Source organism: Lonchura striata, chromosome 9 (genome assembly GCF_050655825.1).
Source record: "Lonchura striata isolate lonStrDom1 chromosome 9, ASM5065582v1, whole genome shotgun sequence".
NCBI classification, from domain to species: Eukaryota; Metazoa; Chordata; class Aves; order Passeriformes; family Estrildidae; genus Lonchura; species Lonchura striata.
This window is the reverse complement of record NC_140711.1, coordinates 23,345,996-23,371,124: the sequence shown is the minus strand read 5'-3', so window position 1 is coordinate 23,371,124 and position 25,129 is coordinate 23,345,996. Positions and strand designations below refer to the sequence as shown.

The window sequence follows — 25,129 nt, the reverse complement described above, 5'->3', positions numbered from 1 at the left end:
AAATGACAAATTCTTAGAGGACTTTATTTGAATGTAATACTGTGTATATCTTAAGTTCAGAATTCTCTTTTTTCACCTTTCTATCCAAGAAAGCTGAGTTGTTGTAAAGATGATTTTACAGTTAATTACCCAAATTAATTTCTCTGACTTCCTTTTAGTATTATTCATCTGCATTGCTAATATTCATCTCTTCTGGGAATATAACTTTGTACCCCCTGGAACACACTTTTTTTTCTGGATAATTGTGGAATTGTGTTTACTAATTTACATCACATCACAATTATCTTTGCTGATTTCCTGGGCTAACAGGCTGTGTATCTTTATGCAGAGGGAAGGAGAATGGAGTGAGAACTGTAAAGGACTGCTGCCTCAGAATTGCTGTTGCCATAGAGCTGCTAACAAGGGGAAAAAACTGCAGCATGGATTTCTTGTGCTGCTGAAGGTAAGATGAGGGCACAGCAAAGACTGGAGGAGGGGGAGGGGAGGCGAGGCAGAGGGAGGGAGAAGAGGAAGAAAGTCTGCGTCCTTGCTGTCTAAAAAAGGAAATTCAGTCTCAGTGTTCATGAGCAGAACTGCTGGTGCAGAAGAACAAAGCTATCTCAGTTGTTTAGGGTAGCAGGAGTGATGAGCAAGCAAGCACACTCCCATGCTTTCAGGAGGAAATGCTGCAAAGAAAGGAGGGAGAAGAGTGACTTTTTCCTTTAGAAAATACTCACTGCTGCTTCAAGGTAGCTGCTTTTTGATACTACTTGGGCATTAACATTATTACCCAGGGTAAAGGTAGCCATGAAAAAACTCAGTAGGGAGATAAACAAGAAGAAAAAATGGGAGTAAAAAATTCAGCATAATCTTGAGCTGACGAATGTGGTTTGTATGTATTAAAATGTCTCAGTTGTTACATTCAGCTGTGCAATGCTGTGAAACCTTTCAAAATGCAAATGAAATTATGTTTTTTTTGGAAAGATTGTTGTGATATGTTGATGTGTTATCAACCTCTTATCAATGATCTTTTGTCTTCTCTTATCTAAGTAGATGTTTTTTGAGAGGAAATGTAAAATAAATAAATAAAAATTAATATTGGATACTCAAGCATACTGAGTACAGAACCAACATCAGACATACTTTCTGTAGGATCTCTTTAATGTGTTGAGCTTTGTAGTAGTTTAAGACTTCAACATCATTACAGAATTATCTCCAACACACTCATGCAAAAGCTGCTGCTGCTGCTTCTACATTTGTCTATCATGTTACATATTTTTGCTATCCTTCACCTGCTCCTTCTCCCTGTCACTAGGATGTTTCTGACGTGTCTGAACCCGTGTGCCCTGCACAGCCAACCCAGCACACCTGCCATGTTTGCATGGTGGGGCCTTGAGGAGAATAAAACAAACTGTGGAGGCAGCAAGAACACTGACTTAGCTATGTTGATACTCCTGTGCTGATATTGCTTAACCATCTGTTTGCTGTGTTATCGAGCGTGCTTGGATAGATCAGCCCTTTCTCACAATTTCTTCTTTTGCACTTTATCACTATTTATCAAATAGTGTTTGACTGTTCTCCTGTAGTCTGTTTGCAGTTTGGGTCAGAGTAAATTTTTTTTCTACAGCAGCCTGATAGTACAACTGAGTAATTCAGGCTGTAAATGTTAGGGATTCAGATTTTTATTTTTAGCATTACCATCTCTCTGCAAAATTGTTATTCTTTGAGTGCATAGAGTTTAGCTCATACATTTTTCAGTCATGAATGGCACTGGGCAAGATCTATCAATCATGAATACATAAGTTTCCATTTCCAAAGTTTGTGATGTGTAATTGGATGTTCAAATGTATTTTTACTATCCAGACTCATTTTTGATTCAGATTAATTTTGTCAAACTTGTAAGTTACAGAAAGTTCTCCTGGATTCTTTAGAACCGTTATTTTAATTTACTTTGTTCCCCAGTGCACTTGAGGTTGATAACATCCTTTTAAGGTTTGTGGGGGTCCTCTGAGCCAGTGCATGTGAAGTTCAAGTCTTAATCCATGACTGCAGCATCCCCTGGCAGTACAAGTGATGGTGATTTAGTTCAGTGTCAGCAAGGAGTTTAGTCTCTTTCTCTGAACAATTGATAATGCCTTGCTGAGAGAATAATTGTGTTAGGACTGATTTCCACAAAGCATTAGGTGCTACATCCCAGAAGAGATCACTGAACTTCTGAGTCAAACCAGTTTGGGTTCTTCAGAAACATGAGATGATTATTTAAACAAGTATGACTGTGTAATAAACACCTCTTCGTAGAATAAGTGCTAAACAAGGAATGGATGGGCCCTATCCAGACAAAAATTTAGTTGCCTTATATAAATATTCAGTGTATGGTTAGTGTTGCAGTCTAAGATCAATGTAATAGTTTTTCACTGGCAGAGGGATGAGCAGAAGCGCAATGTTGCTAAATGAAAAGCTATTCTCATAAATTTCCAAATAGTATGAATATTTATTTGTTCCAGTTGATGGATTGATGGTGGCTAGTATGTATTTACAGTGAGTAAGAGCAGAGCTGCAGTAGTGCTGGTATGGAAATGTCTTGAGTAGAGTGCACCCACATTATAACCTTCATATTGCTGCTGTTCCTATGCCAAACTGTCAGCTACAACCCACAGATCTATGAACTTAGACAAAGTTTCAGAGGCATCTTGGTTGTCTTATGATAGAAAAGCAACTTAATGAAGCTGAACAAGACAGAGGAGTTGTTTGTAAATCTACTAATATGTCCACATGTTTGTACTGAATTCTGAAGAAACAGGTGATCTTGTAGTTTATGCTTGATTTGCCTGAGTCTTCCACCTGGTTTATATTGTGGGAGTGATCAAGAGAAAAAGGAAGTATGGCAAACATTGCCCAGAACACTCTAATCTCTGTATTTGGGCCAGGAAAAAATAGCTCTTAAGTCACTAGTGCTGCTGGAGTTAATGCCAGGACTTGCACCAATTCTGAAAACACTGTAAAATATAAAAGCTTCTTTGATGCCTATTGCTGTCCATAATTAACTTTTTGAGGTGTTGCACTGCTCAATTTCCATCTCAACCACTCCAGGTAATATCAGCTTTCCACATGATAGGCTTTGGCTGAGTGGTCCAAGGCCAGATTTTTGAAATGCTGAGTACCCATAATGCTATTTAAGGTTAATGGGAGCACAGACTTCTCAGCAAAATGTAAAATCAGGCTTCTGCACTCAAACAGGAGATTTTAGTTTAGCATTCACAAGACTGCTTAAATGATCAGTCTGAATTCTGGATTCCTTCTGGAACTGATTTTTTTTCTTTTGCAGAGCCTGAGTTATGTCCCATTACACCCCTTTGTTTTTATTAATTTTGTGAGCATTACTAGTCTTTTAGTCAGTACACAGCTAGTAGAACAATTGACACATAAAAGGAAGATAATTGCATTATAGTAGATTTACTTCTTTATAATGTTCTATGGCATTAGTCTTTTTTCTATTGGATTAAATGGCAAGAAATTATCTTCTGCTGACATGCTTAACAGTTAGAATAAGAAATAAAATAGTGTTCCATTACCTGTGTCTGGTGGATTTTTCAAGGCACTGAACTATAGTGTTTTGGCCATGTAGGAGAAGTCTTTCTTTAAACATGCTCCTATTGATATTGATAAGCATTATGTTCCCCAACTTGAAAACAATAATCCTCAATTCTTGTCTAGCCCAACTGTTTGAGTTTTCTTATAGTAATCTAAGTTTCAGTTAACAATACATCCTTGTTCATTCTCTGCCTTAGTCAGACTTGTTTTGTTCCCTTGTTTTTCACTGAAATTATAATATTTGTTTTGTTCCAAGCCAAATGGTCTGTTGGATCCTGTGGTAAGTGCATCCAGTGGAAGGTGGAGAGGCATCCACCAAATTCATACAGGGCCTCTCATAAATATATTTTGTCTTTGCATTTTTAAAACAAAAATGGCATGACTCTGGATTCTGCAAGAATTCTGATTTTCTGTAGCTTAATTTGAGTAAGTATTTTAATGCCTGATCTTCAACCCACAGCTCAGCACTGTCTGTAGACATGGCAGAAGAGAAAAGAATCACTATGAGGTTTCTAATGCCTGTTACTCCATAGTGGTAGGAGTTACTTCTTTGAAGGTTATGGTTGTGCTTTCAGTGGGCAGCAGATGGAAACCATTGCAGGAGCTGCAGTATTGGGAGTATTCATTGCAGCAAGATGCCTTACCCAACTAGAAAAACCTTCACTCTTTACTCCTTAATGCACCCTTCCTCTTATTTTAGAATGCAGTGGAAATATTGTGTTATTAATTGCATTTTCCCAAATGAACTTGCACATAAAGCGTAATTAAACTGTGGGAGCTGCATTACACTAATGTGGGCTTGTAAACACAGCAGAGTTAGGAATTGTGGGTGAGTAGCTGGTTACAGAATTGAAAATATCTATCCCCATTGTTATTTTTAAAGAATATATGAGGAATTTGTACATTGGATTTGGTACAGCTCTGTCTACATTACAATGGCCATGTAGTACTGTAATTTCTAGTTCTGTAGACACTTAGACTCATTTATCCTCAGAGCTGTTATTCCTAAATTGGGAGCAATTATCTTACTGGCTGAGAGACCTGGGAAAACAAGGAAAGAAATGGGTTCTTACATCCTATCAAACAGCAATGTTCATCATTAGTGCTCCACATGTTCTGATGTCAGGTGTTTGCACAGCTCTCTCCCGTGGCTTACACTGTGTGAACATAGCACTGGAGGATGATTGAAACTGCTGAGTGTGATGAAAAGGTCATGTCTGAATAATGGCAAAAATCCAATAGTCCATCCAGAGTCAAGCTGAGGAATTTTTCATATGGTCAGTTAAAATATGTGTTTTGTTCCATTGTCACAGATGGAATGAACAGGGGAGGGAACACATTAAATTCAGACAACTACAGAATGGCCATCATGTGGCTCTGGATGTCAGCAGTACGAGTAAACAGAGGTTTAATTCAGACATATTTTCAAACCCCAGACTCCTAGTTCCTATTATCTATATCAGTAAGAATGCAATTTTTCTGGTGCGGGAGTAGCCCTTATTTTTCACGTTCATGGAATTACATTTAGAATGTTATTTATATGCTTTGCTTATAGTAAGTAACTGGCAAGCATCGAAACTCTATTGCTAGAGCTTAATATTTAAAACAGATTGCACAGATGGGGTGTTTTTAGTTACAGTGTTACTCACCCAGAAGAAACGCTGAGTGTTAAGCCTGCTAAACCATTCCTGGCGATGACAAACCTGACAAAATTTGGCGATCATAAACCCTGTGGCAAAAGTTGTGCCATCTGCTGGCCAAGGAGGAAAGTGCTCCTTAGGCGCTGCGGGCTGGATAAAGCTCTCCAGCGCGATGCCGGCAGGAGGAGAGGCTGGGAGTTTTGCAGAGCTCTTCTGCAGCTGAGCGGGAACAGGCCTGGTCAGGAGTTTTCTCGCAGCAGCTTCTTCCATCTGAAAGTGCTGTTTTGTGACAATTGAAACTTTCTGTGGGAGCAGGTCAATAAGGAATGGAAATGTACTGTTCCAAAAATATCCAAACATTCTGATTCAGAATTTTGACACACGGAACACTGATTTTTACTCCAGAATGACTTTTTAAAAGTACTTAGTTTTGTAAATTATGTAAACAAATTGAAATTGTCATTTTTGTGTTAATAATGGAACCTCACATCATCACTACAGCACATGGTAAATGACAGTTCAGTCCTGTATCTCACTACTCGTGGTTGTGTATGTGTGCTCTGTGGGGAGAATACATCAAGAGTGTGACAGTCCTTTCATCACATCAGGGAGACTGGAAATGGAAAGAAAACTTTGCTTTTCTTATATTTGCTTCTTTATGTCTTTACTGTGATTTTGTATTAATTATTAAGTTGCTACTGTAATTTAAAGAAGAACTGTTTTGAGCTGTTAGTAATTCAGTATACACAAAGAGTTTCCAGTTACAGCCGAAATCATACCAATCAAATATTCAGAAGAAAAGAAGTAGAGAACTAAAGATAACTCTCAAGGTTTTCATTGGCATAGCTTTGTAAGTTCAGTTCTTGTCAAAACAAGAAGATAGCCTTTGCATATTATGCTGCAAGGAAAGGAATGAATTATAAAGGCTGGATTTGATTAGTGATGGATCCAGGGGTTATTATTACTGCATCTTTCTTTAAAATTTGGCTTCAGCTAATTTTTACAACTTCTGAATTATTATTTTCAGAAAGAAAGGAAGTATAATGGCTCTGATACCATCAGTTGTGATAGATATCTGTCTGCCTCCATCCATCCCTATCTGGCAGCCAGTTATACTGTGTAAAAAAAATTTCAGATGCACACAACCATGCTAAATTTTTTCTCACAGGCACTGTTTCTAATTTTAGATTTCCTTTTTCAATACATAGTAATGAATTTTCTAATGTAATTAGAATAAAAGGAACCAGGCATTGAGAACAGGAGGTGTGTTTACACTGTCAGGGAATGCTTCGATTCAGGCAGTATGAGTTCTGTTCTGTGATGTGCTGGGGACTCTCCTACACAGAGACCCCCTCTCTTGCTTTTTTATTTTTGTTCTTGCCCCATTTCTTGAGTTCTGTCTTTTACAGTTCATTGATGATTGTACTGTCACACGCTTTTCCATCTCATTCACTGTGTTTCAATTTTTACCACTAATTTGCTATTTTCTTTTGTTCTTCTCACCCCAGCCATATCATGCCACCCTGCCTGTGCTCTTTCCACCTCTGTGTACTCTGACCTTTTTTGGTAGCTATCTCCTCTTTGCAGATCATCCTTTGCCTGTTATGCCAAGACTCCCAATCCTGTTCCCATCTCTTTTGCCTTGTCTGAGTAAATTTCCTCTGTTTAGTGCCTCCTCATTGACTGTAGAAGCACAGCACACAAAAGGAGCCATTCCCAGCTGTTGAGTATAAAGTCTTGATGCTACAGCAATCCTAGCAGTTGGAATGAACAGAATTGCAGCTGTGGTGAAGGGCATTTCCACTGTGGTTTCAAGTAATGTGGTCTTTTAGAACAAAATCAATGAAGTATTATCATTTGTAGGACCTCGCCCTGTCACTCTTTACAGGATGGAGTAGCATTTCAAACTGGTGAACTTATCTGGCATTGAAGTATTTATTTATTTATTTATGTGTGGTTTTGGGGTTTTTTTCAGCTGAATAAGTTCTCACATCCATACAGAGGGAAAACATATTTTATTTTGCAAGAAATATTTGGTGCTCTTTAACTAATACATTGCACCAAAAGCTCAACCTTTGGAAGATACCTAGAATAGAAAAATCTGTCCAGTCTCAAAATTATGCACAATCTAATAATGGCATATAGGCATTAGGCATACAAATATAGACAAAGGCATACAAATTTTAGGTGTCTCAAGAGTTCGTAATTTTGTCATCTGATCTGTAGTATTTGTGTATCTCTGCTGAATGAAAATCTGGCAATCAATGTGTTTCTCTAGGAAGTTAACATAATATGTATAGGGAATAATAAATCTGCTTTATTTAGGATTCTCTCAGCTGTCCCTGTTATCTCATCCAACAGAGCAACTGCTAGTGATAGACTGGTAACAATATTGATTCGTTTAAAGAAATTAACAGTTTAAGAAGTTCCTTTGTTTTATTTTGTTTTTTAAATGATTCAGTCCAGTAAACTAGAGAAAAAATATTTCACATATCTAAGAGAGGCTCCCTTGTTCTATATTGTCTTGTTTTACCCATATTTGGTTGAGATTCTTTATGTAATCTGCAAAATTCTTTCTGCCATTGTTTTAACTATAATACAGTAGGATTTGATGCAGTGATTAAGTTTGTGTTTATAGAAAACTGAGGCAGATTATTTACACAGATTTACATATTTGCAAATATATGCAAATACACAGCATTGCGATATGGTCTTAGGTCCCCAGAAGTGCTGGTGACCTACTTGAGTATTTTAGTTAACAGAATATGAGCTTTTGCCTCTTTGTGTTTTATACATTTCAAAAGGCAGCATTCTTCTTATTTTCTTTGTAACATTTCTGAAAAGGAGCCTGCAATGTTTGAATTACACTAAAGCATCTCCGAGATCAAAGTCTTCCTCGTTGTTTTCTGTAGCTGGATTGATGTTTTCTGCTGCAGAAGGCAAGAGATCCTCATTTGTGAATTCTCTGGGAAAGCTAGGAGGGGCTGGAAAGCCCACAAGTTGTTTCCATGGTTTTCCAGGACATCTGGGGCGAGGAGATTCTGCGTGATCTGGCAACCCATTAAATAAAGAAGTATCAGGAACAATTAGTGGTTCTGCAGGTTTACTGGTTTCCTCCCTTGCAACCCCTGTACTAACCAGCTCCAGTGCTGTTTCAGCAGTAGATGATGGGAGGGTTTCATTTTGATTAAAACCCCTTTCATTTGACTCCTCAGAAGATTTTGGGTTTGGATGTTTATATTTATTCTTTTTACTGTGTTTTTTATGCCCACACCCATGGCCACTTCTGCGCCCACAACCAGTGTCATGCCTATGCCTTTTGTCATTGTCATGATCCTTCTTAACTCCATGCCTGTGCTTATGCCTGTGTTTGTGCCTGTGCTTGTGCTCAGGTTCACCTTCACCTTCTGGTTCCTCTCCATTGTCTTTCCTCGTTTCTGTGCTAGGGCTTTGACTTTCTCCTTCATTTTTATCAGCATGTGAAACTATATGTGGCTGGTTTAGCATCATAGTGCTCCGGAAAGGTGTGAATCCAGGAGGCCTTCTTGCAAAGAACACCTAAAAAACATTGCAATGGTAGCCACGTTTGTTACATGAAACAGAACAATTGCTTCAAATGTGGGAAATTCAGAAGCTGGTTCATTGCAGTACATGAATCACTTAGCAGATTTTTAAACTAAAATCTAAACAAGTATCTCTTCTGTGATAAGTGTACAAACATAAACATCCAAATAATTCTGGAGTATTTTAGCAGCTAAAGAAAAAGTTCTGAAGTTTTTTGATTATCACTGAAGTTTTGTCAGTGTAAGAGAGGAATTATACTACAGAGAGCAAAACACATGTACTGTCTGTTTTAATTTATGAACAATACAGTTGGATTCTAGGACTAAATGTCCTGGCACTTGTTAGAATGCTGAAAGTTGACATCTCTGAATAACATCATTGGCAGAATATACAGAAGATCTGTGTAATTTTGTTATATGAAATGTAACTATTAAAATTTTTACTTCTAGATTTGACATATTAATTTCAGAATACTGCCTGGAAATAACACACAGAGATTAAAGCTGATAATATCAAACATTCTGTTGTTATTGAGTCATCTCTACTCCCTCATCAGTGTTCAACTGGAAGACAAAGGCTGTGAATGCATGGTGTACAGTCACTGTACAACACGAGTTTCATTTCTCTCCACCAAAGTCTCTGATCATTGTCTAGCTGCAGATAAGAGTTATTTGCATTGAAGCTAAATTTGAAAGTTGATATGGATAAAATATTGTAGTGAAAATAGAGAGGAGAGACATTAGTTGATACATAACAAATGAATATTGTAGTTATGAAGGTGCTGAGTACTGTGAAGTTATTAGTTATGAGGGCAGGGTAATCTGCCTCTATTCAGTGTCACTAGTCCATCATGGAGCTGAGTAATAAGAAATTGGAAGATCCTTGTGCAGAGACTGACAGCTGCAGCAGGTACCACTCCACTCATATGAAAAGGTTCACAGAGCTTTGGAAGTTGGTGGGGTGTAATTATTGTGCCAGCAAATAAATTTTTATTTCAGCTTTTAAACCTAGTATGAGTAGCAATTTGGGGGATTTGATGGGGCTTGATACTCCAGAGCTTAACTGAGAGTGCAGAGGAACAGCAACAGCCAGAACTTCTCCCTGTCCCAGTGTCTCCCCTGTTAGCTATTGTCTCACCTTGTGGTGAAACTGCTTTGATGTAACAGGTTGTTGAGGTTAAAGAGTGAGAGAAAAGAGTGTGACATTAGTGAGGCTGTTAAGAGAACTGTGTTCCTTTATTTTTGGTATAAAATATGGGATAATTTGGAATGGATAAAGAATCCTATGCTCTACTTAATAGGTTGGGTAATGAAGAAGAATCTTACCACTTCGTGCTCCTCAGAGCAGTTCACCTGGGGATAGATTTTATCCAGCCACGGCATCACGTGAATTTGTGCGTCACATGACAGCGATTCCTGTTAACAAAACAAAACCAACACATTAAGGCAACAAAACTTCATACACAAAGGAAGAGACTTGAGCCTAAAAAAGAAACTTTAAAAAAAATAATACTTTAAAATCCTTGGAACCTTTACCAAGTATTTATGAAATCTATCTTAGTGGTGGATACTTCTGTATTGGGACACATCACAGCTTAGCTTTACAAGGTTGCAGTATGCCTTTGTGAACACTTTAATTCAAATTTGGATTTCAGATTAAATTTTGAAAATTGGATTTTTCACCTCCATCACTTTTGGAGCATTAACTGCATAATATTCCTAAGAAATATTTTTTGCATGATACTCCTAAGAAATATTTTTTATTTATGGTGTTTCTTCTACTAATAATTGGGAAATTGGGAAATTTAAATAAAGCCTTGTTTTTTCTTTTTAGTGCCTGCTGCACTAACAAATTCTAAAATCTCACAGGAAAGCACTGTTCATATGGTGGGAAAAGAGATGGTAGATGAAGGCCCTCTCCCCAAACGACCCCCTTGCCAGTGGTTTCTGGCCCTATCAGCATTCCTTTCCAGTGTCCAGAGCACATTTTCTCACTATCAACAGCATGGCATGCACTCCAGAAATGTCATTCCTTTGCTCACAAGTAACAATTCAGTCTCATGTTTTCCTTAACTGCAAGTCCACAGAGTAAGGAGTATTGCAGCTATTTCATTTGGCAGCAGCTTTTTCCTCTCCTTTCTTTGATTGATTATTATCAAAAGAAAGTTCCTTTGGTTTTGCAGTGAGCACTGATCCCATAGCCACAGTTCAAGTTTCAGGAGTTTTTAACTTGGGTTACAAACAGTGAAAGCTTCCCTTCTTCTTAGAACAAAAGTTTACTGAAAGAGGTAACAGAACCCAGGATGTGATTTTACTTAATCATTTACAGTTTCTGATGCAAATGAATTTGTCCATTAGAAACATTACAGTTGGCAAGATTATCATTACTTACACTGTTTGATGTGGCTGTACAGTCTTCATTAAGTTTTTCAAACTCACTCTTAGAGCAGTTTGTCTTCCAGACTGTAAATTTTACTCGATACATTTTTCCTGCAACCACCTGAAAAATGAGTAAGAAAGCTTTCTGCACTAAAGGCATTTTATTAAAAAAGTTTCACAGGAAAGATGATTTTCTACAAGCTTATACTACTTGTATTCTACAAGTCCTAACCACTGGGCCAGCATATGTGAAGAACAATATTAAAATATTTGGCAGTAAACTTATCTGCTTCTAATCAAGTAACTTATTTACTCCAGTTCCTATTCTCAAAAATTCTAGCATTGAAGCTGAAGGAAACAGAAAAGGTCAGAATAATATTGGGGCCACATTTATTAAATGTCTGTAGTAATTTCATTAGTAACAGATGAAATCATTAGTGATAGCACTGTAGAGAGCCAAATACGATGTCAGAAAAGTGGAATGCGAGTAAAACAAAGTGTGTGATGAACAGGCTTAGTTGAAAATGAACCTATTTGCCAAACGCATTAAAGAGAGAAACTGCATGGGTTCAAGAATGTGCCTGCTATGAGTTCTCATAGTATTTTTCACAGAGCTTGAAATAATATATCTTCCTTCGGGGACATCAGGCAAGACATGAAATTCTATTTCCCTGAAATCTATTTTAAAGGTGTATGCATGCTAATATCAGTCATGATAGGAAAAGTAATAAGGAAGAAAAAAGTTTGAAAGAGGAAAAGGCACAGATATTATCAGTAAGATAATACGAGCTGTTTGGAAAAATTCTGGTGTGTTTTTAGTGTCTTCTCCAGAGATACCTCATGCTCAGGAGTAGTTATGACCAAGTATTTTCTGAACTACTCCACTGTCAAATTTTCAGTTCTATCCTAAACTTCTGTTTTGATGTGTTGAGACATTAAACAAGGCATATGCAAACGCTGACTAATATTATCCCCCTGATTCCTCATCCTTTATCAAGTTCTATTTATCTGTATGTATTAAGTTATGCACAGATGTTCTTTTCTGAATCTAGCTAGAGTATTATTGGCAGCACAATCAGTATATTAAATAACACATTTTTAAGAGAAATTAAGGTGCCTCATTTTGGACAATACAATAACTGTAGGGTCGACACTGCTTAAAATAAAGTGGAGAGTATTGGTGTGGTGGATCAAGGGAGTAGTCCTGTCTAATAAAACTTTTATACTTTAAAAGTCTAAGGTATGTTATGAGGGTAAAAAATAGGGTAGATACATAGAAATCAAATGCCCTGACCCAACCTTCTTCACATCCTTTTAAAATAATTTTGTTTTAAGAAAAAAAGAAAATTCAAGGGATGGAAAATTTTTGAATTCAAGCCAGAATGGATTAGGTTTTACATGAAAAATTGCATGGATATTTCAGTTACATCATGTATCAGCACTTAGACAAAAACATTATTTCAAATCTAAATACAAACTTTAGGTAACATTCAGCTCAGGCCAATAATAATGTCATGTTTGTTCCTCATCTCTGTGATATATCCCAACCTGAACTGTTGCTGATCGTATTTCTCCACCTTTATAGTAGAAGTCATCATTGCTCTCCGAATTATACTTCTCTGTAGAAACCTTCAGTAGTTCTTTCAGTTCTGGACTGTCATTTGGGATCATCCTTGGACAACCTCGGCAATTGGCAGCAACTACCGTTTCTTCGACTGAAAGAGAACAACAGGTTTCAGATCTAAGAAACAAAAGATTCAATGTAGATAAAGGCTGGGAAAAACAGTTATAAAGCCCTGCTTTCTGGAACTCTTCATATTTGGGTCTATGAAATAAAAACAAAATATATTTTAGTTTTACATGATCAGCAATATCATATCTTGGTTATCTAAATTAACATCAGCACCTACTGTCACATGGGACATTTAACAACAGTTCTCAAGAATTGCATATGCCAGTTGTAGGTTGTCAGAAAACATGGAGAGGGAACAGCTACACATATGGAAAGATCTGATTTGGGTGAAACAAGAGGTGCATGTAACTGGCAGTGAATTTTTGTGTTGAGTAAAATCTAGTCTGAATGGGTAAGAATGCAGTGTTTATACATGGAACAATATTTGTGTCCAGATAGGCTGGAGAAAAAGTAACAATACATAACAATAAAAGACACTGAAAACTGTGGAACTTTCAAAACTGGTAGTGCCTAGGACATACCTGGAAGCTTGCAGTCACTGGCAGTGTCTACGATCTCTGCCTGAAGATTCTGAAATGCTTTGGCCTCACATTTAGCTACACGCTGGAGTCAAAAATGCAAAACAGATCCTTGTTATTTAGAAATAATGAGCAAGCTCACATCCTAATACCTTCCTGCTAACAGAATAAGTCAAGCATGTCTCCTCTCCTCTCCTCTCCTCTCCTCTCCTCTCCTCTCCTCTCCTCTCCTCTCCTCTCCTCTCCTCTCCTCTCCTCTCCTCTCCTCTCCTCTCCTCTCCTCTCCTCTCCTCTCCTCTCCTCTCCTCTCCTCTCCTCTCCTCTCCTCTCCTCTCCTCTCCTCTCCTCTCCTCTCCTCTCCTCTCCTCTCCTCTCCTCTCCTCTTCGACAGTCTGCAGAGACAATAAATAATCAGAGTTCAAAAGGACTACTCAAAGAAAATAACACCCTAAAATAAAAGCCAAATTAACTATTTGTACGTGTTCATTAAAGAAAAAAAATGAGAATGTCTACAAGCCAAAATCATATTTTATGGAGAACTCTATGGAATTTCTGTCTCAAACTGTAAAGACCTAAAAGAAAATCACACAATTATCAAATCAAACATTACTGAGTTTCTTGTATTTTCTCAGGTCTTCTAAAGGAACCATTGTAACTTACAACAGCCTTGATATCTTAAAGCTGGAAGAAAGCAGATATTGATAGTGGGGTTTTTTGAAGATTATACAGCCTAAACCCAATTCCACCATTCCAGTGATTAAAAACAGTAATAAGCAAAGAACTAGAGGCAATGAATACATCCAGGAAAAACTGAGGTTTTGTGGTAAGCAGAGGTCATATTTTGCAGATTTGCCAAAGTTCTACAAAGCATCAGCATAGGTGGGTAAAGAGATCTCTTGATATATAGAGATTTTAAGAAAGGTTTTGGTGAAATCATTTATCAAAGACTAAAGAAACCCAAAATAAGAAGGAAGACTTAAAATTCAGACCTTAGAACCATGACAGTTACTTGAAAATGTAATTATTAAAAATCTACTTAGTAGTATTTTAGGACAACTGATGAAGAATATTGTCAAAGCTTATTATCCAGGTTAAAGGAATTGACATAATGTCCCAGTGTAGCTCAGTGGTTCATATGTGTGTTGAATACAAGGTGCGATCCTGGCCCTCCCATTTAAAGTTTAACAGTACAGAGCTAAATAAAGGTATGAGAAAACTTCCTTGGAATTTGGTCATTCCAAGGTATGGAATATTCTTGAAATATGGTATTCTAATATCTGTCAATGATCTACTGGCAAGTTCAGGGGATAAGTGCTTATGATCTAATACCAGAAGCCCTGTGTGACCAAAGCAGTATGTGGGTGAGGCAGTGCTCCTGCAATAGGTGGGGTGACAGAAGTCATCACCTCTGGGTGACAGCTGGGGAAACTCAGACTCAGGCTGGTTAAGTAACTTGGTTAAGGTTTAAAGGCACATGGGTAGTGGAGGGATTTGCTTTAGCTAGTCTCACTCTCATGCTTCTGTTATTTACTAGTGCTGTCATTCTTTCCTTTTTTGAACAATACTTCTGAAACATTATTGAGATGAACAAGGATTAATTTTTGAACAGGAGTGGCTCTTGAAAGTAACACTCAATGGTGCATTTCCTCAGCAGCCAAAATGGATGCCATTCTGTCCTCTCCCATTTACCACCACTGCTCATAGTGACTCTGCATTCCTGCCATTTGTTTTGTGTTTGAAAATCATTTTTCTGATGCCCTCATGAGCTGGTTCAGTGAGGTCAGTTGAGAAAGGAAGCCTCTATTTTTGGTACAGCTCCTTCAGATCCAGGTCAGTGAAGCCAAGAGAGTACCTGTGTTTACAGAAGTGTTTAGCTGGATTATGTATAAATTATGTTAATAAATTTCTTTTGAAGCTATTATTTGGACTGTGGTAAAGGTTAAGTAATAATTCAGCTACTGACTTTTCTGAGAAAATATGTCTTAGGCTGGAAATTGTGCTAATTTTAATTATCACTTCTTGGGTTGTACATGAGTAACTCCTGGAATACCTGGATAAAAACTTCTCAAGGGATTTATTATTTGGGTAAAAGTGGTTAGATTCTGTGGTGTAATCCATAAACCTTTCAGTGGTCCTCTTAGTCACTGATTCAGAAGACATGGATGTCCTAGTTACATAAACAGTTATGTGTAAGACTGGATTTAAACTTTATTTGTGAAATGAAGCAAGAATATAAGTATTTTATTGAGTCAGATCACAATTATTAATGTGATATTTTCTTGGTAAACAGATTTTTGAGATTACTTACACCTCTAGAAGTGATTCTGCATTCTGGAGTTAAATCTTGGAATTGGTCTTTGGTACAATTAGTCTCCTTAATTTCATATCTAATTACATAATTCCATCCAGCTACCACCTGGGAGAGATATTTAGGTTATATATTATGTAAAACAATGCAAACTTTAAACTATTACATGATGTTAGCAAAGAAAGCAAAACTACACAATTATTGCCTTCTACCTATCAAACCACTTCACACATTAAGCCACAGATTGTTCGTGGACAGCAAAAAAACATCCGTGCAGTACAAAATGTCAACTAAATCCTGCTTTTATTAGAAGTGCACTTTGTATTTGGTGTCCACTTCTGGCAAGCCTGCAGCCTCACACTGCTGGGTTTCTTGCCCTTTCCTCCAAAGATCTGTTACTTATTACTGCCTGTGACAGGAAGCTGGTCTAGATAGATGACTACAGTAACACAGCCTGGCAAGTCCTGCATTCCTGAGCATGGGACACAGTAAAACAGTATCTGAATAATGTAACTTTATACTGCTGGCATCATTTTTGTTGAGTGTTCTGCATTTATCATCTACCCATAATTGTGTCTATCCTGGGCTTTACCTTCCCACACACACTGTTTTCTCCAGGTTCATAACCCTTTCTAAAATTTTTCTCTCCAGGAAGCTGTTCCATTTTCCTAACAGTGGCTACTTCTTCTCACCCATGAAACATCTCCAAATCATAGTGTTGGGCCAGGTAACATTGTATTAAAAAGGAAAAACAATCAAGTATAAGAACTTGTTATCCCTGATCAATTGGAGAGCTCTGATTTTTCTCTGTTTGCCAGAGGTGACATGATGGTTCTCTTTCCAGCTGCTGGATTGCAGTCTGTCTGCAACACTTTGTCATGTGGCTTAAATGTTGTGCAAGTTTGTCTTTCAGCAAAGAGGATTGCTGCTGTCAGTAAATATAACAAGGACAGTCTGGTTTAAAGCATGAGTCAAGCTGCCATGAGACTAGAAGTTTCTTTTTGGCTTAGTAAATATACACAGGTTCAAAGAAAAGGGTCTGTGTTTACTGTTGGGTTGTACACTAGTTAAAAGCCAAATAAGAAACTTTACTTTCTAGTAATGTCACACCAACCCATAGGAGGCCTTTTCACAGGGGCCTTATTGTATGAAATACCAGATGACACAGAATTTCTGCAACATGAGTAGTCATTTCTTGCAAAGCAGATATTCCCATGAGCAGAAATCTTGCAGTAAGTGGCATGCTGGGGTTTTGGGTTCTCTTACCCATTTTTGCAATGTGGGGTTTACCTGTCCTATAGCACATAGCAGCTGCTAACAAATGGGCCCTATTGCCTGCAAAAACAGAGATGCCTGCTGCTGTTTGAGAGGCTGGTGAGTGCGAGAGACATCTGTGCAGCTTGGCAGCTTTGGCTTAGCCCCTAGGAGGGACCTGCTGCTGTAGGAGCCTCAGGGCAAGGCTAAAAGAAATACCCAGGAGGGTCTGAGATGATACAGGTTGCATGTGCCAGATCAGAATGGAAATAAACTGGTGCTAGACACTGCTTAGAAGCAACTGCAGATTAAAAAAAAAAAAAAAAAAAAAAAAAAAAAAAAGGTGTATATGCTATCAGTTGAGAGCTCTGTATCCAGTAGGTAACTGTTAATGATTCCTTATAAATGAAGATAATTATTTATTGAGCCTACCTATATATGCATTTTGTATGCTTTACTATCAGAAACATACAAAAAACAAACAAGATACATGCTTTGGGTTGGATTATTTAAGTAAAATTTAGAGAAAAATCATGCACAAACCTGTCTCTTAGCTTCTTTTATTTCCACAAGCTTAAAAAGGGCGAGTTCATCACTGTGCTTGTTAAACTTTTGAATGGCTTTTTTCAGAATTTCTGACACTTCTGAGCCATCATTTGATATATGATGAAAGCATCCAAGACATGGAGCCTCACTAAGTCTTATCTTTGACACATCTGGAAAAGAAAAACCAAAAATTATAGGGTTTCATGCAAAACAGCCTTAGGTTTTCAGTTTTCCTATCTGGGAGTGAGCAAGAACTTTTCCTGCTTTTAATTGATGAGATAAGCAAGCCCTATATTCCAGTTTCAAGGCCCACAAAGACATTTTTATATTTAGGAACATGTTCTGGTTGTAGTGGCAGGGGCCATCCATGACCTTAGGGTCCAGTGAACCCCATTCCAGCAATTACTGAATTTCAGAAAAATCTTGCATGTAGTTTTGACACTGTTAAGGAAGGTACATTACTCATTCAGCCAGGAAGGCTGAACTAAGGGGGTGGTTTTCAGATTCTTCAAAGCTCACCCACAGTGTGCAGCTGCTTGCTGTCCTCACCACTTTTCAGGGTGGGGACTTCAGCAGAGGAGTTTGGGCTCACCCGTGTGAGCTGCTGTGACTCTGAGTGCCCCAGGGACTGTAGTTGGACTGTTCTTCTGTTCCTACCAGTCATTGTGGCTGCCAGTTACCACTTGGTGCTACCTTCAGGCTAAACCAGCTGGATTGGCTGTGAATAGACAAGCTTGACAGGGATGCTCAAACTCCTGTTTCCTACTACTAATCCTATTAACTCTCTTTCCTTTCTAGTAATCATGGACTGGATTTTCATAAATTAATTTTATAGTTCAGTACATAAATTAATTTCACAAGTCAGTGAGCTTGAGAATGGAAGTGGGACAATATGTGGTCTCTGTGGAATTGAAGTCAAATTTACGTGCCTGATCTTCAGCTGGCATAAACTGGCTTAGAGGAAGTTATGCCAGTTTGCACCAGCCAGGAAACCAGTCCAGGGTCAGTTAGATTGAACTGTTCCACCAAAGAGGCTGAACAGTGTGGTACCAATACAGTGGAGAAATCCCTCATCTGTCAGGAATGATCAAAGTATGTCTTATGTTGACTCAGTAATGACAAATAGATACCTCACAGAAAAGTATGACCACATTTTCAGTAAGCAGTCACAAAGCAGAACCAGCAGCACCCCCATTTCTAGACCAGCTGTGGTCTCAGCATTTTTGTAAGGACTAAGCTGAACAAACATGTATTATTTGCCAGAGTTGTTATTACTTTGTAACAAGAGATTAGTTCCTTAGGTTGAATACCTGATTTGTTTAATTTATATATGGGGATTTTTTTCTTTCTAAGCAAAGATACAAATGCAAATTTCCCATGTGTTCTCTGTGGGATTCACACAACTTTTGCTGGCAACTAGGTGTCACCATTACCCTACAAATGCAGCATTTATTCAATGCAGAACATGGACTTTATACTGCAGTTCCTAGAAGTACAGTGTAGGCAAAGCCATTTCAGCTTTAAACAAGATAGCTAGGAACAAAAAGCATATACCGGCTGCCAAACATCTCAGAAATTGGGGAGAATATTTCTGTAGTTAATTGATGGATATTTTAAAGTGAACTTGGGTATATCTTTCAGAGCACCAAGCATAGAGATCTCAGTTGGAAATCTTTAAAACAATGTGATTTCTTCTTAATAAGGAGAATTCCTATGAGAATGTAATAGTCATATGAGTGTCTTATAGGTGAAAAATGTAGTACTTCTATTGTTAAGGTGTAAAAGATCTGTCTCTTACATAATTATATCACTGCCAGATTTCTATTTTGTAAATTTTTTTTTTCTTTCCTTGTTTGGGGTAAATATTTGTTTTGGTAAACTTTAACAGCAAGAATTCATTAATTTTCAGTTTGGAGAAAATGAAGGTGCAATTTTGTCATACCAAGTATTTTCCAGTAATTCCTTGGACAATTTTATGTTTAAAAATGTAAGGACAGAAAGCTGAAGTGTGACAAGTTGCATCCAGTCTCTTAAGTTATTAGTATGCTTTTGGTCTTAAGCAAATTTGGCATAATTCTAGTGCTTGAAGAAACTCACTACACATAAATGCTGAATTTTATTACCCTGGGCAGAAACTGCCTGTGCTTCACTGATTTAGTCTACATGTGTATAACAGTGAAGTTAAAATTTATCTTTAACCAATAGTTGCTTACAAAGTATTATTTATAAATGTCTGACTAGAATGATAAGGAGCTTCTACCTTTAAAATTACCTGAAAGTCTCAGTATTTTATTTATTCCATTTTTTATTCCATTTTTATTTGTAAGTGTATTTGTTGAATGCTGTCTCAAATAGTTACATACCTGAGAAAATTTTGCACTCTTGTGAAACATTAGTTGTTTTATCAGCATCATTCATATGAACTCGAGCTGTGCATTCTCCTGTTTTCTGCAAAAACATATGGCAACAGTTGTCTGAAACTTGCTAAATAAAAACACAGTGCTTTAGCTATTGAACACAGTTGACCATTGCAGACTGATTTTGGGGAAGAGGTTCATGTGTATGTTTGTAGTAATGTCTAACAGTTTTGTTACTGTAAAAGGATCAGTTTTGTTGATTGTGAGGAAAGTAGGGGACAAACTGAGCAGATTACTTGAATGATGCTTTGTATTTGTATGATGTGCATTGATTAACTAAAGGCTTTACAGTCAGAGTAATGGAAATGAACACATGCCCATGACTAAAGACTGTATAAGCTATGTATTTATCCATTTTCCTCTCTACTAGTACAAAGTATGAAGCAATGGCCATGGCATTTCACATAGATTCAAATTATATTGCCACCATGATCCCTTCCTGTGCACTGTGGGAAAGAGCAGTGCCATGCCCTGGGAATGTGCAGTGTCCCTGCAGTGTGTGCCCCCATTTTACCTCCCCTGGGTGCCCTCCGGTAGCATGAGCCAGACATGCTTGGCACTGCTGAAAGCCCTCTGCCTAAATTTCTGTCATAGTGGCTTGCATGTCAGTATTTGGTTGTGCAAGCTTCCATTATACATAATTAATACCAAGTATTACAGTCCTTACACTCTCACAGTGCACAAATCTTATGTAGGATTTATTGTGAACCTTCATATTGAAGCACTGAAATGTTCCTTTCTGCATATATTCAGGATTGTACCGGAAAACTCAGGACGATAATGGTTAACTTTGGGGCTGTAAACATTTCTGTACTGTAGTCATATAAGCTCTCTAAAGCAATGCAGCTTAAAAAGTTAATTCTGCTGTATTTTCCCCAGGCAATTGCAGTCTTGGTCCTTATGTTTCTGCAGAGAACTTTAAAGAGAACAGATACTTACAGCCTCTGCAGATACTTTGTAATGACAGTGTTGCCAGTGTTTGTTTTCTTCAGTGGCACAAGTGCTTTCAAGTATTCGGTATTTCACATAGAACTGTGGGTCGGGACCTGCCTGGATTAAAATAACATCCATGTCATCATTTGCATGGTAATAAGTTAAAAGATAGGAGTTTCAAAAAAGTAAATACTATTCCTTAGTTACCTTAAGTTTTATAGTATGGTTTCCCATTAGCTGCTGGTCTCTCAGATCTTGGTAGTTCAAATATTAACTTACCTAATTATATTACTTAGCCCTTACCTACTGTGACAATATGTTGATATAAAGCATACAATACGCTTAACTGCCTTCATTTTAACTTGTAGTACCAATGGGTTTAGAACCAAAAAGAAGTAGTTAGGTTTTATACTCTCATTCAAATGTGCTCCAAAAAAGCCATTTTGGGTGGCTGTTTGGATAGTTAGCATAATTACCAGCTTGGACTGTGCTCCTGTCTGACTCCCTCACTCTCAGTCTTGGCCTCCTCCCAGATCTGTCCACTTTCTTTCTGTACAGCTCCCCTGGCAGCCCAGAGGCAGCAGCCCTGAGGCAGCCTGGCAGTGCCCAAACAGCCCCTGCTCTGTGGTACCAGGGAACTTCAGCTGCCCGGCCTGCCCGGGAAGGGGGGAGCAGGGATGTGCTCTGGAGACAGCCTTGAGCAGTGCCTGTGGTTTTCTACAGGCATTGGAGGCTGGGCTGCAGGGCAGGACAGCCTCAGGAATCCCATAAGATGAAATAAAAAACATTAAGCAAAGTTTGGCCTGGCCACTGTAAGTACTTCAGAATCTGGTAAATCAGTAGTGGGCATTTTCTCCTTGCCATAAACCAGGTAGCAGGCCTGTGTCTACAGGTGACAGTGACAATACTGTAAGGTTTGTGGTTCATCCTCTAGAGAAGATATGAAGTCAGAGCTTACTAACCTTTTACAGCTACTGAAAATGCTCTGACAATGTGACTTTTCAAATACAAACAGGCAGCTGCTGTAGTTTAGCACTGATGATTCTAAAATATCCAGTTATTTTTCTCTGTCTCTGCTGGGAGGATTAAATTATAATTCTTGCCTTAGTGCTACCAAAAAAATGAGGCTGAGCTGATGTGGTTGGCATATACTAGATTTACGCTGATGTAGTAGACACAGAATTATATTCTGCCTTCTCTTAATTCCTGTTGTGTATTGCTATAGGTACAAAGAAGTGTAAAGGTACCTCATATAATAGTTGTAAAAAAGGATAAAAGGGGCTCTAAAAATATAATAGACTTAGTCCTCAGCAGGTAGAAATTGACTTTTATGGAATTACATCAGATTATACTATTTGGGATTTAAAAAGAGCCAAATTCTGTTCCCTGTTACAGCTTTCTAAATCTGCAATTAACCAGTTCAGTAAGTAAACGATGTAAGAAAAGGCATTGTTTCTGTATTATTTGCTATTAGTTTATTGCATTACTATTATGAACAGCTATGCCTTTAACTGGGGCAGGTTTAGTTTTTCACTAGTAAGCTTTTATGTTTTATTACCTTATCAATAATTAATGTACATGAATATGTAATAACCAGCTATTTAATTAATGCATTCAACATTGTGAGACTAGTGAGAAGTAAAATCTATACTCTTTTTAGAAAAAGCATTTCAAATATGGGGAAATTTCAATTGCAGATTCCTTTTCTCTGTTTTTTACTTAATATCATAATCAGATCAATGACTCAAAGTTATAATTGATTTCCACTTTGTATCTTTTAAGGAAAGATGGCTATCTAGAGAAGGAAAGATGAATAATAATTGCAATAAATATGTATTCTTGAAAATATAGCATTGTTTAAGATAAAATTCTGAAACTCCTGTCTCCCCTTTGGGAACACCAGCAAAAGGAAGGTAGGTGGTACTACACCTCTAATATAGAGATATTTGCATGTGGCTGTTGTTAAGAATGGGAACGTTAAAAATGTTCAGTGAGACTATTAATTTACTTAATATTAATCATCTAAAGGGTTTTCTGATTTTACTCTTTGTCTCCACATGCTAAAATTTCCTGTGTAAACAGGAACATGAGAGGGCATGTGCCAGGAGATGTGGGTAATTTGCTGTAAGTGTTTAGCAATATATGGCTCCTTTCCGAGGTCAATTTCTGTCTGGGTAAAAATGTCCTGTGATTTTTGGAGTGCAAAATATTCTGTCTAACACTGGATTTCTTGTGGTTTACATCTGAAAATCCAATCCAGTAGGAAAAGAAAAAAAAGCTAATGTTATTTTCAAGTGAAATAATGCTTGTCATTATTATGGTAATACCATCTTTGTATACCTCTCTGAGGTAAATACTCTTTTGTTAGATTAAGGCTATATAGAAGAACTCCAGGCAAAGGATCGTGTTGCATTCTTCTTTCTTCTGTAATTTTAGCTGTTACCCTATTAGACTAAAATACCACCTACTGCTTCTAGATAGATCTGTGACTTAGGAATGGTGTCAATCACATAGTATTCACAAACAAATCAGAATATTGCCAAACTTTATCAGGTGATTCCTCTTCATATGCGGCACCAGCTCTTCCCAAGTCAAGATTATAGTAATATTTTTTATAAGTGTGGTTTTGCCATTGGTCTGAAAACCCTACACATGATGGAAAGGGGTAGAATTCCCAATAAAGAAAAAAAGAGGACAGAGTGGAATAGTAAGACAAATTGTGTTGGTGATAGAAATTTTCTGTTCTTTAGTCCTTACATTAGTAAGCAATTCAGCAGCACACAGAGTTCTGCTGATAAAAACATAATATACTCCCCTGCTTGTCAGGGGAACAAGTATCTTACTGTGCAAGTCACTTTGATTTTTTAAAAACATTTTTGGAAGACACTTTGCTACCATGCTTGCCCCCTTACAAATGAGATGGAGATAAGCTGATTCAGAGTGCATAAACAATTCCAGCTTTTTTTTTTTTTTTTTTTCAAAATGTACTTACAGTTCTCTTGGCTTCCATCACCATGAATAGAGCAAATTGGTTACCAGTTTCCCTGTCTCCATTGTATTTCTTCAGTGCTGCATCAACAGCTTGAAAGACATCAGGGTCATCACAGTCCGAAAACTCAAATGCAAGAGGAATGGCTCTGCTAGAGAAAAAACTACAGCAGAGTACTAGTACAATGAAAGCCCTCATAACTGGATGAAAAGGGCCCCCTGAATTAGAAGGCTCTTTAAGAACCAAATGGAAAAGGAATGCCTGACAGGATTTTAGTCACCTCTTCTCTTTTTCAGGAGCAGTAGTTAAGTAAACAGAATGAGTGGGTTGCTGGGGTTGGTTGGTTCTCATCATACCCTGTTTATACTACAAATAAACTTCTGAGTTTATCTAAATAAACTTTGTTTGTTCACGAGAATGACACTAAGGTTATCCACCTGCCATCAAGATAACAGGATAAATGGCTGCAGCTGGGGACCAGTTTAGGAAAAGTAAAGCAAAAGAGAAAGAAGTGGCTGCAGCTGGGGACCAGTTTAGGAAAAGTAAAGGAAAAGAGAAAGAAGTGGCTGCAGCTTTCTGACTTCTTAACACCTAAGCTGCCACTGAGAATGAATTTTACAAGGCTTAAATAAAATATCCATGAAGGTCACAGTGGCAATGAAGTTTTGGACAACAACCTTGTAAATTTTATAGATCTGTTTAGTGTTCAGATTGCAACAGTTCTGAGAACTGTAGTACTCAGAACATGTTTGAAAATCTTTGGACACATGCGTATGGTTGAATGTCACATAACCCTTCAATAGCACTTGATAAACCTTGTCCTTCACGGTCCTTTTGGGAAGTCCATCTCTGCTGCCATGTGGAGACTGCCTGGTTTAAGGATTAGTCAGTGATCATAGTGCTTTGTTATTGTTACAGATATGTGACACACAAGAACAAAGGATTAAATGCTATCGTCTGAGTCTGGTCAAGCCAGGATTAGAGATGGCTGAGAACTGGTACTTGTCTCCCCTGTGTGGCACCAAATAGTTTTGCTTTGAGTCTGTGAACACCTTGGGATTGCCTTGGCTCCTGTGTTCCAGCTGTTTCTTGCTGTATTGCATTTGTGTGGCAAGGTTTTGATAACAGCGGTGGCTTCTGTGAGAGGCTGCTGGAAGCTTCTCCTATGTCTGACAGAGCCAATGCCAGTCAGTTCCAAGATGGATCCAGTTCTGGCCAAGATTGAGTCCATCAGTGCTGGTGGTAGTTCCTCTGGATAACATAGTGGTGAAGGAAAAAAAAAGGAACTGGGAAAGAAGTGGGGAGAGAAGAGTGAGAAT

General features: G+C 37.9%; 2 protein-coding genes across 5 annotated transcripts in view; one reads left to right on the top strand and one right to left on the bottom strand.

The window, feature by feature from the left end:
• Positions 1 to 25,129, top strand: part of SENP5 (SUMO specific peptidase 5) — a 163,242-nt gene that overhangs the window by 7,611 nt on the left and 130,502 nt on the right. The window contains exon 2 of one of the 2 annotated variants that reach the window (XM_085587259.1): positions 329 to 442. The gene's annotated coding sequence lies outside the window, so the exon portion shown is untranslated. Of the gene's footprint in view, positions 1 to 328; positions 443 to 614; positions 729 to 25,129 lie in introns of those variants that run through there. The other variant, XM_085587257.1, reaches the window with a different exon arrangement.
• On the bottom strand, positions 7,207 to 24,073 carry KNG1 (kininogen 1). Of its 3 annotated transcripts, none has more exons than XM_021543794.4 (11): positions 23,814 to 24,073; positions 20,828 to 20,938; positions 19,835 to 19,919; positions 17,469 to 17,641; positions 15,672 to 15,779; positions 13,367 to 13,448; positions 12,701 to 12,867; positions 11,166 to 11,273; positions 10,100 to 10,189; positions 8,609 to 8,768; positions 7,207 to 8,260 (listed from the first exon to the last, which is right to left on the bottom strand). In XM_021543794.4, exons 1-11 carry the CDS (start codon positions 24,006 to 24,008, stop codon positions 8,073 to 8,075), a joined length of 1,467 nt encoding a protein of 488 aa, XP_021399469.2. In that variant the 5' UTR covers positions 24,009 to 24,073; the 3' UTR covers positions 7,207 to 8,072. The 3 variants fall into 3 exon arrangements, with proteins under 3 accessions (XP_021399469.2, XP_021399475.2, XP_031361481.2); XM_021543800.4 differs by having other exon boundaries at positions 8,615 to 8,768; XM_031505621.3 differs by having other exon boundaries at positions 7,207 to 8,768.